This window comes from Eucyclogobius newberryi, unplaced genomic scaffold (assembly GCF_026437365.1).
Source record: "Eucyclogobius newberryi isolate DKJ021-1_F unplaced genomic scaffold, fEucNew1.0.hap1 SCAF_12, whole genome shotgun sequence".
Classification (NCBI taxonomy): Eukaryota; Metazoa; Chordata; class Actinopteri; order Gobiiformes; family Gobiidae; genus Eucyclogobius; species Eucyclogobius newberryi.
The window spans coordinates 7,435,823-7,450,276 of NW_027315746.1; the positions used below are offsets into that span (position 1 = coordinate 7,435,823).

At 41.0% G+C, this 14,454-nt stretch overlaps 1 protein-coding gene across 1 annotated transcript; it reads left to right on the top strand.

The window, feature by feature from the left end:
* The first annotated feature begins 494 nt into the window (after positions 1 to 494).
* On the top strand, positions 495 to 14,195 carry ralbp1 (ralA binding protein 1). The gene is made up of 11 exons (XM_072440695.1): positions 495 to 564; positions 2,786 to 3,078; positions 6,908 to 7,041; positions 7,589 to 7,886; positions 8,125 to 8,474; positions 10,837 to 10,998; positions 11,929 to 12,060; positions 12,153 to 12,263; positions 12,824 to 12,945; positions 13,015 to 13,135; positions 13,752 to 14,195. Exons 2-11 carry the CDS (start codon positions 2,829 to 2,831, stop codon positions 14,178 to 14,180), a joined length of 2,109 nt encoding a protein of 702 aa, XP_072296796.1. The 5' UTR covers positions 495 to 564; positions 2,786 to 2,828; the 3' UTR covers positions 14,181 to 14,195.
* The last annotated feature ends 259 nt before the right edge of the window (positions 14,196 to 14,454 follow it).

Genomic DNA, 14,454 nt, shown 5'->3' on the forward strand with positions numbered 1-14,454 from the left:
ATTTAGTCTAGATTTGCAATGTATTTATTTTTATTATTGTGTTTGTTTTTTATAGATATTTTATTAATATTTTTTCACATAATTTCATTTATTAATTTCTTTCAGCTATTATTTTAAACAATTATTTAAAACGACACAATTTAATAGTAGAAAAAGCTTCAGTTGTAGTCATCTGGACTCAGTTTGAAAAAATAGACGTTTCGACTCTCATCCAAGAGTCATTGTCAATAACAGAATTTAGGTCGAGAACTCCGATATTAATACTGTTCTGTGGTAAGACCCGCCCATTGACTACAACTGAAGCTTTTTCTACTATGGAACACGCCTGGACGAATGAGGGATTACACCGAGACACAATTTAATGAACATTTAATCATAATTGTGTCATTTCTCGCAAACGTAAATCAGACAATTTAAATTTTTGTCGACAAACCTTTTCTACTTCTCTGAACTTCATTTCCCAGCATGCTTTGTCTATTGCACGCATGCGCAGTTCGGTTTATTTGGACCGTACGAAGAACCGGAAGCTCAGCACACAAGATTGCCCGAACCAGACAGGACTTGGTAAAGTTTTCTCTTCCTTTATATTTATTTTATAACGGCCACAAGTGTAAATCCAAATCAATAATTACAGTTTGCAGCCATTTCCGGCCCAAACGCGTGTTGTAATGAAGCTAAACGAGCCGATTCGTCCTGAAACAAGCGGTGAGGCTAATCAGCTAAGTTAGCATGTCGAAGCTAATCTAACGCTAGCATATGGGCCCTTCATTCAGAGGATAACGCTCTATTTTTGCTATTTTCTTACGGTAAAATCTTAAATTATGCATCCGTACACCTAAATGCGCGTGTTGTCCGTGTATTGTCCTGATATGTGAGCTTGTTACGTCTGTTTAGTTGAGGTTGAGTGAAAGAAAAGGTGGGAAACTTGCCAATCGTGCAGTGACCGAGTGCAGATTAACACATTTAAGAACGTTGACGTGTATATATTTTAATATTCTTTTAACTGTTGCAAATTTGTCGTTGTGTCGATGCTAGTTCTGCTTCAAGAAACACCTTCTGTCTGCTCTAGTTCCTCTTTGTAAATATAACACCTGACGTTTGACAAGCGGACGCATGACAGCTTTACTACCGCGACGTAACTGCGCGTGTGACCGACTGTTACTACGTGTTTTCATGCAATTACTATTAATGTTCAGGTGTTTGTTGCAAAATAGCATCAGTTTAGAAGAGAAAAGCTTTGTTATTTAAGCTAGAGACCAGTGATTGATCTAAAAGGAGACGCTAGCTGTCCTCATCATGGAACAGGGCTGCAGCAAGTTCATAAATTAATCGCAATTTATCGATTATTGAAATGACTGTCTGTTCATTTAGTAATCTAACTGTTGATTTGTCCTTACATGGGTCCCAGAACACGTCATGAGCTGAGAAAACATGTTTTTTGCAAACAGATTCATCTGGGTCAAATTTAGTCAAAAATGTTTAATTGCACTTTTGCGTTCTAAACAACCCCGATTAATTAAAAATAATCATCGCTAGACTAATTGGCGAGCAAAATGGTTGATAGTTGCAGCCCTAAAATCAACTTTTCGTTCATCAAATAAGAGACGGAACACTATTTACCCTTTTATGGTCTTGTTTTTGTATTAATAAGATTTGAGCTGTGAAGGGTTGAACAAACATCTATGACTCATTAGACCATTCTTAATCTTAAGTGTTTAAATTCTGCTTATTATTCATTGTGACATCTTTTTTACTATATTGTCGGCTATACACATTATACAATTATATTGTAAGAACTAAATAATACTCGTTAGAATCGTTAGCAGCAACAAGCAGTTATTTACGTTGAATATACCTCCTCCAAAAAAGAGAAACTAGGTGTAAAGTACTTTTTATCTGGCTGTTTATGTGCCAGTGTACGAATATTAGGTTAATCGATACCATATAATAGTGAGAACCAAAATAATGATAATCGTGACCATTTTTAAGCAAGATTAAGTATTTTTGTTCAAACTATAGTCCAAAAAAATAGACTTTAATGTAAAGAACTTTATTTTATCTGGCTGTTTTTGACACATTTAACTTAACTTAATTTGTCTTTCAGAAAGTTTTTAATTTCATAAAACTGTTCTCAAACTTTAGAAAATATAACATGTAGCTACGAGAATTAAAGAATAAAGATTTCACAGTTTTTTGGTCAGTCTCAATAATCGTGAATAATGTTATATTGTGGTGTTTCAATCATAACATTAACATTTGTTATTGTAACATCACTATTTTATCATTCAGAAAGATTTCTGAATAATACAATAACCCAAACCAATGAACATAAGTATATTTCTGGTGAAGTTTAGTTGTAGTTCTTGTTCTATATTTGTTCTTTTCTTGCTTAATAATTGCACTGACCGGAGCTGGTTTTGTGCTTATCCATCTTTCTGTCTTTATTACTGTCAGATTTCAGTTTTAAGATGTTCATTTTGAAGTTTGATGTATTTCTGAAGCAAATATAAACCATAAACGTTAATATTGAAACGACTTTATGCCACAATAATCTTTAAGCATTATAACAATCTCAGTAAAGTCTTTGCTAAATGTTTAATATCATAAAAAGAAGCTGCAGTTAAACACTTAGTAGTTTGTCACGATCGATATATTGAGTCATAGAAGTTAAAGTTAAGGCTTTCTGCAGCTCAGATCTTAACCTACAACAAAAAATGCAAATAAAAAGTTTACTAAAAATGCTAATTCCATTCATTGTGTGTCTCTGTGTTCTGTCTCTGTGCAGATGTGACGATCCGCTCTGCTGCAGGCTCCTGGGCCCCACAGCCATGACGGAGTGCTTCCTGCCCCCGAGCAGCAGCCCGGTTGAGCAGCGGCGGGCGGAGCACCCGGGGGGAGTGGCCCGCACGCCCAGCTCCGAGGAGATCAGTCCCACCAAGTTCCCGGGGCTGTACCGCACCGGAGAGCCCTCGCCTCCCCACGATGGACACCACCACGAGCCGCCCGACATCTACGTGTCCGACGACGACAAGGAGCACGGCAAGAAGAAGAACAAGTTCAAGAAGAAGGAGAAGAGAAGTAAGCCCTGATTTAGCCCTCATTTAACAACCTCCTTTATGTCAGAAGTAGTTTATCAGTCTGGTAAAAGTATCAAGCTGCTTGTTTAGTCATTACATCTGTGCACAACTCTTTATTCATGATCACATTTCTTTATTTTGAATAGTCGATCTCCAACGATGCTTAGTTAACCCTTTTAAAATAGTTTTAAAAGGAATAACAAATGGCTGGACTCTGGAAGCTGAGAGTCTGAGTTACTCTACAAGTGCCATGCCCTTTATAAGGAGCAAAATCAGATTTAAATTCCTGATTAGCTTGTTTTCTGTAAACATGAGGAGTAAATGTCAACACAGGAACAGGCGCCGCTACTATCCTCTCCGAGCGTGCACACACCGATGAAAGACATTTCTTTGTACAAATTACTCGCAGAGAAAAGGTAAGAAGGTAAGGTAACTTTATTTGTACCCGAGGGTAGATTTGGTTGCAGGTAAAAGAGTGTGGGCTGCTCACACACACGGACAACATGAATGACATTGACAGAAAACGGTCAGTGACATAACAGACGACTAGTGCTCTAGACACAGAGACATGATAACAAGTATACAAACTGTTATTAGTGTCAGAATACAGAGTAAAAGCCATCATAGATACAAAACACTAGTCCAGAATAAATAAATACTTGTTGCAGGAGAAACTGTGGGTGGCAGGTTGTCCATTATTATCTATTATCCAAGAATAATACAGCACTGCAATTCATTCCTTCATCCAGGAGCGATCTGTCGTAGAAAAAGTTTCGGAGGTAGTTTGAAAGCTCATCAAACATTATCCAGATGTTAGAACGTTGACGTTACCTTTGAAACTGCAAATTAATTTCAACATTAACATCCCACTTTACTTTAAAAATATGTACCTGGGACATAAAACTCCTGAATAGATGGATACCTTAAAATGAACTGCTTTCTTCACACGTGTGGTGAGAACAGAGCGATAAACTGAGCAGGAGGCAGAGAAAGCACCTGCTCCTCTGCTGCTTCCCTCTCTGCAGGAAAACTCTAAACTCACTATTCTCTGCTCAGCCTCGCTCAGCCTCGTGCCGTGTCTCTCGTTTTGTCAGTAATCTGCACTTGTTTCAAAGCCTTTTTAATGTGTTTATAAGTGTGTGCTGGCCACGCTCCAGTGCTCAAAGCTAAAGCCAATATAAGTCACACAAGTAGAAAAGTCCAGGCACAAATGCATTTATAAAAGATCTATGAAAACTGTATTAAATTAAGCTTATGGGCTTGGGATACAAACAAACTGCTCTAAATTCTCCCCTGAACAGTTGATTTGACTGAAAATAATAGTCGTCTCTCTGTTCATTTTCTTGGAATGGAATAATTAAGATGATTTATGACTGATAAACTTTGTCCTTTTCGTAGAGCGTCCCATTTATACCTCAGCACCAACGTAACATTAACGTAATCAAAAAGTCATATTCAAATCCAGCCGTGAATGTTTCTGTGAGTTTCCCCTTTGTCTCGTTTGCATGGGGTTTTTTCCACGCCGGCCCGTATCCGCTGCATATCCGTCTGCTGTAGTTGTATTTGTAGCTGTTGAGGAAGAGCCGGACAGTTTGAGGACACGCCCGTGAAGCCGAGGTGGAACTGGACAGGGACAGATCAGGGGAAAACACAAAAGGAGGTTTAGATCAGAGGAGCCGGACTGAAGGTAGGACGCACACCATCTGGTTTTATTATATGAAACACCATAACGAGACTACTCCTCGTACTGCGAATGGGTTTTACTCTTAATCTGTCAAAATAAGTGTCAAAAATGTCTAGAATCATCAGACCGTGACAGTGTTTGCTTTTAGTCCTTATTTAACACCATTATATGCTTCTATATGTGAACTAGCAGCTGTATTTCTGACAGGATTATTTTATTTTTATCTGTTTGGAGGTAGGAATAATATTTATTAGGGCTGCAGCGATTTAAAAATGTTTTGTTTAGTATTTAGTGTTAAATAAAGAGCATTTTTAGTTATCGTGGTATTGAGAATGGAGTTTTATCAACAATAGTCTCATTTGTGCTCATTTTCTCCATCTATACAAAGTGTAGTGTGGCGTCGTGTTTTTCACACTTGAGAAAAAGAGTTCTCCATCTAAAACACAAAATGGATGACACAAACTGCACGGGCAGGTAAAGGACTGGAGCGACGCATAAACTGATGTACGAACGATGGGGAAAAATCACTTACAGACTCTACTTAGAAATGGACAAATTTAACAGAAACTGGACTGAATCAGACACTGGTCTTTATTTTTGGATGCCTTATTTTATTATAATTATTTTCAATTCTACACATTCATTTTATTCATTTTATTTTATTAGTCAACTTTTGCCTTATTTCCCCCCTGAATTCTCATTTTAAATTCTACAATTATTTAATTTTTTTTTTCCCTCTGCTCTTTTTTGTATTTATGTTTATTCATGTAATCTGTTTTTTTCTTTATGTATAAAAGAAAAGAAGAAAAAGAGCTCTCGATCTCTTCTCACCTGGTTAAATAAATCTAGAAGTCTCGTGATGGTTTGGTTAAAATTAAATCTATTCAAATACATCAATGTACTATAGAAATAAATAAATAATAATAAAGACTAGTCGACTACTAAAATGATTTAGCCGCATCCCAAATGTAGCGGTATATTCATGTGAACAAAACATTTACTCATGTGTCATTATTAATCATAGAGGAGATAAATAACGTCTTCTATCAAGTCATTTCTATTCAATCTAAACCTGAACTAATACTGTTTTTTTAATCTGGCTATTCATATTTTGTCATCTCTTTAAAAAGTGTCTTCTGTGGCTTCAAGTAGTGCTCGGTTTAAATCCTATCAAAGCTCGACTATTTCACACAGTTTAATCTCAAGAGAAACAAAAGCGATGGTTTTATGTCGACATCTTCAGACTTTACACAGCTCCGTTCTGTTTTCTTACATTTATCTACAGCTCAAATGTGTCATTTTTACAAACGTGGAGCAGGTGTTCATCAGGAAAACACTTTCCAAGAGTCAATTAGATCGATTTCAAAAGAATCGTTTGTCCTCAGCGTTTGTCCCAAAGTATCAGGGGAAAACCGAGACAAATCTGGTAATGGCGAGCTAACCTGACCTGACTTAATTTACTCTAAATAATAAAATAATGGATCAAAGTCTGAGTATAAAGCTGTGAGAAACTGCCTCAGTCATTTGTCATGTATAAAACAGTTCTGATGTGCATATGACGGGGTTTAAGTCGACTTAGTGTGATGTAGTAGATGTTTATGCCGTTTGTGAAGAAAAGCAAACACAAAAAGTATAAAATGACAAAGTATCGTTTGTGGCCCTTCTCTCTGTGTGTTTCAAAATGTGGCCCTCGGTGAACAAAGGTTTGGCCACGTCTGCTTCAAACATTCAACTTCGTGTGATGTCATCGTTTTTACTCGGGGAAGTCAAATTATAAACTTCAAAAACGGCTAATTTACGGTAAATAAAATGGTGGCGTGACCTGTCGTTACGCGCCTGAAGCAGCTCCTCGCCTTGAAGCACCATGTGACTCCGCTCTGAGGTTGCGGGATGGGGCCGGAGCTGTGTGTAGTGTGTGTAGTGTGTGTCGCGTGGCCCCTGTGCATGTGTGTGTAGTGAGTGTGCGTCAGGTGCAGTGGGAGCGACGCTAAAAAAGAAACTGACCTCTTTTCCTCGCAGCGCTCTCTTTCTCTGTCTCTCTCTCGTGAGCTCCACACTTCCTCTTCCTCTTCTGGATGTATCTCCGGGAGAGGCCGTTTGGAGAGTGTTTTTCTCAACCGTGTCTTTGTTGTTGTGTTTGTTCCAGCCGAGGGCTACGCCGCCTTCCAGGAGGACAGCTCGGCAGACGAGGCAGAAAGTCCGTCCAAAATGAAGCGCTCCAAGGGCATCCATGTGTTCAAGAAGCCCAGCTTCTCCAAGAAGAAGGAGAAGGACTTTAAGGTACGAGCAAATATCCTTCTGCTGTCATTCTTCTTGAATCTAGATTTGTTTCTACTTTTATTTGATCTATAAAGGACGAGGGTTTGGTGATTGCACAAGAAGTATCATTTCTGCAGCATCAGCATTCTCCGTGTAACAAGAAGCTGTTGTTTACTAAACTATTCAAACAGTTTTACATTTCAAAGGCTGAAGAACTTAGAATCTGCCTGAATATATCATCTGAGTGTTTAGTTTCATGTGTAGATGTGTTCAGTGCTATGACAAACACATGGTTCTTTGTTCTTTTCGGGTCAATTAGTGGTTGAAAAAACTCTGCGAATAAAATAAAAAAAATCTTTTTACATTGCAACATACCAATTACTAATTGATTAATTGTTTTCTGGACTGGATGTGCTGAAGAGGTTGTAAATGTAGTACGTCAAATCTTTTCACTTCCATCTATCTAATCCACAAATGTATGTTTTGCAGTGTATCAATAAAAAACATGGATAAATATACAGCCCATTTTTAAATGTTTTAAACCTCTTGTTGTTTGTTCCATTTGCAGGTGAAGGACAAAGTTCCCAAAGAGGACAAGTCGAAGGAAAAGAAGTCCAAAGACCTGACGGCGGCGGACGTGGTCAAACAGTGGAAGGACAAGAAGAAGAAGAAGAAGCCGGGTTCGGAGGCGGAGCCAGTCCCGGTGGAGGCTCCCACGGTCCGGCCGGTGTTCGGGGCGCCTCTGTCCGAAGCCGTGAAGAGGACGGCGCTGTACGACGGGATCCAGCTGCCCGCCGTCTTCAGGGAGTGCGTGGACTACATCGAGAGCTACGGCATGAAGTGTGAAGGCATCTACAGAGTCTCAGGTACGTATGGGGTCTCCCCACGGGGTACGGGGTCTCCCCACGGGGTACGGGGTCTCCCCACGGGGTACGGGGTCTCCCCACGGGGTACGGGGTCTCCCACAGGTACTAAAGTTGAATATGTGATTAAAAATATATATAGTTTTTTTAGCTTCTTAAAGTCTGGCAAAACAGACGAGAATATTTGTTGGAAAATGCATCTCAAACACGGCACTTTTCTGATTCCCTCTTCGTCTCTTAGGAATGAAGTCTAAAGTGGACGAGCTCAAAGCGGCGTACGACCGCGAGGAGTGTCCGTGTCTGGAGGAGTACGACCCGCACACGGTGGCCTCGCTCCTCAAGCAGTACCTCCGCGAGCTCCCGGAGAACCTGCTGGGCCGCGACCTGAGCCCGCGCTTTGAGGACGCGTGCGGGCGCCCCCTGGAGGCCGAGAAGGTGGCGGAGATTCAGAGGCTGCTGTCCGAGGTGTGTCCCCAGAGCCGGCTGCTGCTGTCGTGGCTCGTCACGCACATGGACCACGTCATCGCCAGAGAAGCCGACACCAAAATGAACATCCAGAACATCTCCATCGTGCTCAATCCCACTATACAGGTACGCAGGGTCTCTTCAAGGAGTTCTGATGCAGAGCAGGGCTGTAGACACGCCCTGCCAATCGCTTAGTGAAGGTTAAAGCTCTCCAAACACATCTCTTTTAACCATGTTCTAACACGGTTTCCTCCAAAAACACACCTGGAGTAGCATTTAGCTTCATTCACACTAGTCTGATCAATCCTCTCCCTCCGAGCGTCGAAAACACTCCGTTCTGAATCTCCACGACAACAGACGTTTTCTCCATCTGTGACGTGGCTCTGAGAATCTTTTTAAGTCAATAAATCATCTGCCGTCTTATCACGATCTTTACAACCGCGTGGCATCATCAGGAAGTCTGAAGCTAGTTTGAAGTGTTTATATTAAACACGTGTAATTCCCTCTGCAGCCAGTGGATGGAGCCAAAGCTCAGTTACTCTGGCGTGTGACAAACTAATGTTTTTTTGTAAATGTTTTTTTGTCTAGATAAATATGCTCAAGAGCATGTTTAAATGACAATAACAACAAAAATAATGCATAATATTTGTCCTTTAAAGACCACGAACACACCTTTTGACACTAAAAAGTACTAAGAAATTGTGTATTTATTTGTACAAGAGCAGATTAAACTCATGATTCACTCTCAAAGCTTCAGCTAACTCACTCTACGTCTTCTCCTTAAAAAAACCAAAGCCGATCCTTTACTATTAAAAATAATCTTGATAAAATTGTGCTTATATTCACAGCTGAACGAGTAATGTCTAAAATGGTAAAATGGCATAAATGGGACTCGCGTGTACTAAAAACCCAAGTATCCAGCTCAAAAAATCAAGAATAATGATATTAAAGGCGGTATGGACGATTTTTCGGTGATTTGAGAACGCAGGTGGAAGTGTGCATGCGCACTCCCCCGTGTGGACTGATGCAACACACACGTGCGTTTGTTTATTAGCGCAACGGAGCGCATCGCATCTCTCGTCTCCCGTAGAATTCTGTCCACTTCTGCATCAGCTCGAACTGTCTTTCTCCGTCTTCATTTTGTCCCGTACACTGAGGGAACTATATTATGATAGATCCATGCGCTTAGGCACGCGGAAACGTGAGGACGAACCGCACGCGGCTGCAGGTGAGCGCTAGGTGCGTTTTATGATTGATACGCGGCAAATGATTTATCCACGCCACGAGGAAAAATTATTTTAAAAATTGCTGGAAAAAATCGTCCATACCACCTTTAACATTCACTTTTTCTGCACTAGTAACGGATAATTGTATTTTCACAATACGCCACAAACTAGATGCCAGTCAGAGTTGTTTAGAGTACTTTTATACTGTATACTTTTCAGGCCGACTGTACGTGTGTTGGGTATAAAACGGGGACGTTCTTGGTTTCGCTTGATGTCATTTTTATAAAAAGAAAGTTCCCCCAGCAACAGACTCTGAATGAGTCGATCCCAGTTTGGCCCAGTTTAGATGGGTTTTCCCTTCAGACCGACGCTCCACTTATCACGGGCTCTCCAGCAGCTTCACATGTCACGTTTACGTCTGATTTACTCTCTGTTTTTGTAAAAGAGCCCAGCTACGCTCATCTTATAAATGTCAAAGGTATTCAAAAGTGGCACTTGCAGTTATAAAGTATTTATACAGGTCTAGAGCTTTAGCAGCAAGTTTAATATGAATAAATTATATTTTTAAGGAAATAAATTGAATATACATACAGTGTTTGTATATATTACTTTGTCCTAATATAACATTATATATATATATATATATATATATATATATATATAATTTATTTATAACAAAATATAAAACACAAGAAAATGAGTAAAATGACCAGAGAGCACACATCAAAAGCAGGAAATTACTACAACAACAAAAGACATACAAATGAAAGCGCCCTCTACAGGTCGGACGACACGTTGAACTAAAATGTAGTTGAGATAAATATATAATTTTTTTTTACATTTGTGTTGTAGCCTTCTATTTTTACTCTTCTAGGTCAGTGTTGTGATTGAAGTATATTTTTAATCATTATTTAATCGTTATTCATCTTTTCCATATTTTCCAGACTATAAGTTGCACCTCTTTTAATAGTTTTGGCCGGGGTGCGACTTATACTTATATACTTATTCTCCGGAGCGACTTATATGTGATTTTATTTGTTATTTTCACACTTGCAACCGGATTTCATACTCCAGTGCAACTTATATATGTTTTTTTCTTCTCTATTATGCATTTTTTGTCTGGTGCGACTTATACTCCAGAAAATACAGTATTTTTGATTGCATGTCTCTTTTCTCCTGCTGTTCTCGAATCGCACGTTACAACAAACAAACAAACGCTCGCCCTCTGAACTTGCCTCCTGCGTGTCGTCCGCCCGCCGCAGATTGGGAACCGCGTGCTGTACCTGTTCTTCACGCACGTCCGGGAGCTGTTCGGCGACGTGGCGCTGCGGCCCGTGGTGCGTCCGCTCAGATGGTCCAACGTGGCCACCATGCCCGTCCTGCCCGAGACCCAGGAGAGCATCAAGGAGGAGATCCGCAGACAGGTCAGGAGTCCCACCCTCAGACTGACCGTTACCAGGGCGTCCAGTGCACTTTTAACACAATGAAGGTGGTAATATGGTGACAGAGGCTTCTACATGCACGATATTTAAGAATAAAGTCTTGTATTGGCATTTTTCTGACATTTTGATGTAATAATGCCACTGTCTTTGTTATAAAATGGTCTTTTCGTTTGTGTTTTAGAGTCCGTACAGTCCAGCTAATGATAATAAAAATTCAAAATAAGTCATATTTAGAAGTCGACTAGTCACATGTAGTTGATTGATTGATCGTTGCAGCCCGACAAAGCAAACGGGGCCAATTAACCACTGCTGAATTTTTTTTTAACCGTAATAAACATCTTTTAATACTGGACTGACTAAGGATCCTATTGTCAGAAAAGCCTTTTTAAATACTACTTTAGAGCTGAATGACTTTAAGATCATGCTCCTGACGTTTAGGCCGGTCCCAATAACCAAGTGCAATATTTTTCTACAAAAAAGATCACGATAATATTGAAAGTTAGTTTATGCCACTGACACAAAAACCCAAAAACTAAATGTATATACATTATCAAAACATTAGCTGTAATGCATGAATAGCAGAACAAAACACTTCAGTACATATTTAATATCTATAAGTCATTTTCATAAATCATAGAAGTTAAATCAAATCTGAACAAAAATATTTTTTCAAATCCACACTTTTGCAAAATGAAATCTAATGATAAATATTTAGCCATGAAAATATTACTCCAGCTATTATTTATTTAATACATTATAGTAAATATTGTGACATTATTAAAATATAATGTCTCGAAGGGGACTTTTTTATTTGTAAATGTATTTTCTATCGAGGCCTTCAAACATTAACTTCCAAAATAATCATCTCTTGTCTCATACACGACCGTCACCGTCTCTTCCCGTGTTGTCCAGGAGTTCCTGATAAACCGGCTGCACAGAGACCTTCAGGCCGGAGTGAAGGACCTGTCCAAAGAGGAGCGACTTTGGGAGGTGCAGAGGATCCTCACCGCGCTGAAACGAAAACTCCGCGAGGCAAAGAGACACGTACGGCTTCACCCGCACCAGAGAAACCAAGACGTCCCATATGAAATATGAAGAGAAGGTCAAATAAACGTCTTTCTGATCCGTTTTATTAGGAGTGCGAGACCAAGATCGCCCAGGAAATAGCCAGTTTATCAAAGGAGGACGTTTCAAAGGAGGAGATGACGGAGAACGAAGAGGAAGTCATCAATCTGCTCCTAAAACAGGTTTGTAATCCACTAAACATTCATCTGTAACTTACTTTTCAACAAATGAGTCTCTACTAAACGCCACAGGGGAAGCAACTCCTCAAGCTTCACTTTATCATCATTTTTTTGCGGTTTTGTTGACTTTTAGTGAGCTTTTTACCACGTTATAACACTTTCCCCTCGAGTTATTGTCGTTTGCCTCATTCACACTGCGTCCCCGTTCACGAGCTCGTCTTCTCCGAGCGCTCAGAAATCGCTCATTTCAAGTTTCTCACAAAATTCACCTGCGCCGTTTCAAATCGCCACGAGACTCCAGAACGCACGGTTATATCGGGTCATGTTGCCTAAGTGCTGCATTTATTGTATTTTTTCCTCATTCATTCCCACTACTGCTGACAGAGGGCGCTCCAATGCCTCGTACCTCATCTGAAACCGGTGTAGTTGGAGCTGCAGTTTGGTATTTTAAGTTAAACATGAGTATGGTTAAAAGCCAATTAAAGCCCCAACAGATTTTCACATGACCACTTAACGAGCCGTTGTATTGATGTCCTTTTTTGGCGTGTGCTTCCTGTGTTTAGGAGAACGAGATCCTGACGGAGCAGGAGGAGCTGATTTCTCTGGAGCAGGTTCTGCGGCGACAGATCGCAACGGAGAAAGAGGAGATCGAGCGTCTCCGCGCCGAGATCGCCGACATCCAAAGGTACGTTTCATCCTTTTCTTCCCTCGCACATGACGACGTTATGTCTGAGACGAGGCGTGGTTCTCCCAGCCGCCAGCAGGGGCGCAGCGAGACCGAGGAGTATTCGTCTGACAGCGAGAGCGAGAGCGAGGATGAAGAGGAGCTGCAGATGATTCTGGAGGATCTGCAGAAACAAAATGAAGAACTGGAGGTGAGAACGGACAGTTGTTCATGGCAAGTCTAAAATACACCATTAAACACCATCTAGGCCTCGGTTTGATTTGTGGTTGTTTGTTTTTCACGGCGCACAATGGCGAAGGAAAGATTGATTCTCAAGGTCACAGAAATATCACGTTTTTAAATTAATTCATCTGCACACATTATTTCTCAGTGACATCACATTCTGTTAGTTTTGGGAGGCAAAAAGATATAAATTAAACGGTTGTTTCTCTCGTTTAGCGCTGACGACGCAGTTTTGCTAGATTTTTTTCTGTGATTTTCTGTCGCGCCTCGTCAGTCCAAGTGGTCTCCAGTTGAAAAACCGTTGCAGTTGCTTCAGTCTCGTGGTGTGGAGCTGTTAAGCTGTAAAAGACATGACTATAGCTTACCTTTATAGTCCAGTAGCAGGCGTTTAAACGTGTAATAATGAGCATTTTGGCCGTGTTCCGGTACAACAGACTGCTTAGGAGGACACACTGCACATACATTAGAGTTTGTCCAAGTTCTTCACCTCTGTCTCCACTTTATTGTCCACTTTAGAGACTCCTGAGTGAGTTAGCATCACAGCTAGCACATCGATGCTAATAACAAACATGTCTCCTCTCCAGAACAAAAACACTCACCTGAACCAGGCCATTCACGAGGAGCAGGAGGCCATCCTGGAACTGCGGGTCCAGCTGCGCCTCCACCAATGCCATAAACAACAACAACAACAGGAAGTCGCTGCCCCGCCCACCGCTGAACAAGCCCCGCCCGCTCAGCCCAGCCCGGAAGCACGGCCCGAGGAGCAAGCCAAGCGCCCCTCTGTGACTGCTGCTCCTCCCCCTGCTGCTCCTGCTGCTGCTGCTCCTCCCCCTGCTGCTCCTGCCACTGCTCCTCCTCCTGCTGCTCCTGCCGCTGCTGCTCCTCCTCCTGCTCCTGCTGTTACCGTTACCGCTGTGGCTAACGCAGATGCTAACGCTTCTGCTAATGGGAAACAAGCTAAAGATGCATCCAAACCGTCCCCGAGTAAAGACAAAAGAGACAGCAGCATGTGAAATGTCCAGAAACAAAACCATGGGCTGAAACGTCACTGTCATGGAGCTGGAGGTGGGGCAGAATTGGCCTTTGAACTGTCAGAATGCAGATGTGTCTGGTAAATACTCTGCAGTTACTGGCCCCACCCACTTAGAACTAAAACTGGACTGAAGTTTAAAGGACACGTATCATGCTAAATTGACTTTTTAACGACTTTCCCTCATCATCCTGTTTCTGAGGTCCTCTTCTCTGCTCCTTCTCTAAGCCTCACAAAAAACACTTCCTTCTTGGATA

Excerpts from the sequence above, each read along its gene's own strand:
- ralbp1 (XM_072440695.1), top strand. The coding sequence starts at position 2,829 with ATGACGGAGTGCTTCCTGCCCCCGAGCAGCAGCCCGGTTGAGCAGCGG. Across the intron at positions 7,887-8,124 it reads AGGCATCTACAGAGTCTCAG|GAATGAAGTCTAAAGTGGAC; the intron begins GTACGTATGGGG and ends TTCGTCTCTTAG. Across the intron at positions 12,264-12,823 it reads TCAATCTGCTCCTAAAACAG|GAGAACGAGATCCTGACGGA; the intron begins GTTTGTAATCCA and ends TCCTGTGTTTAG.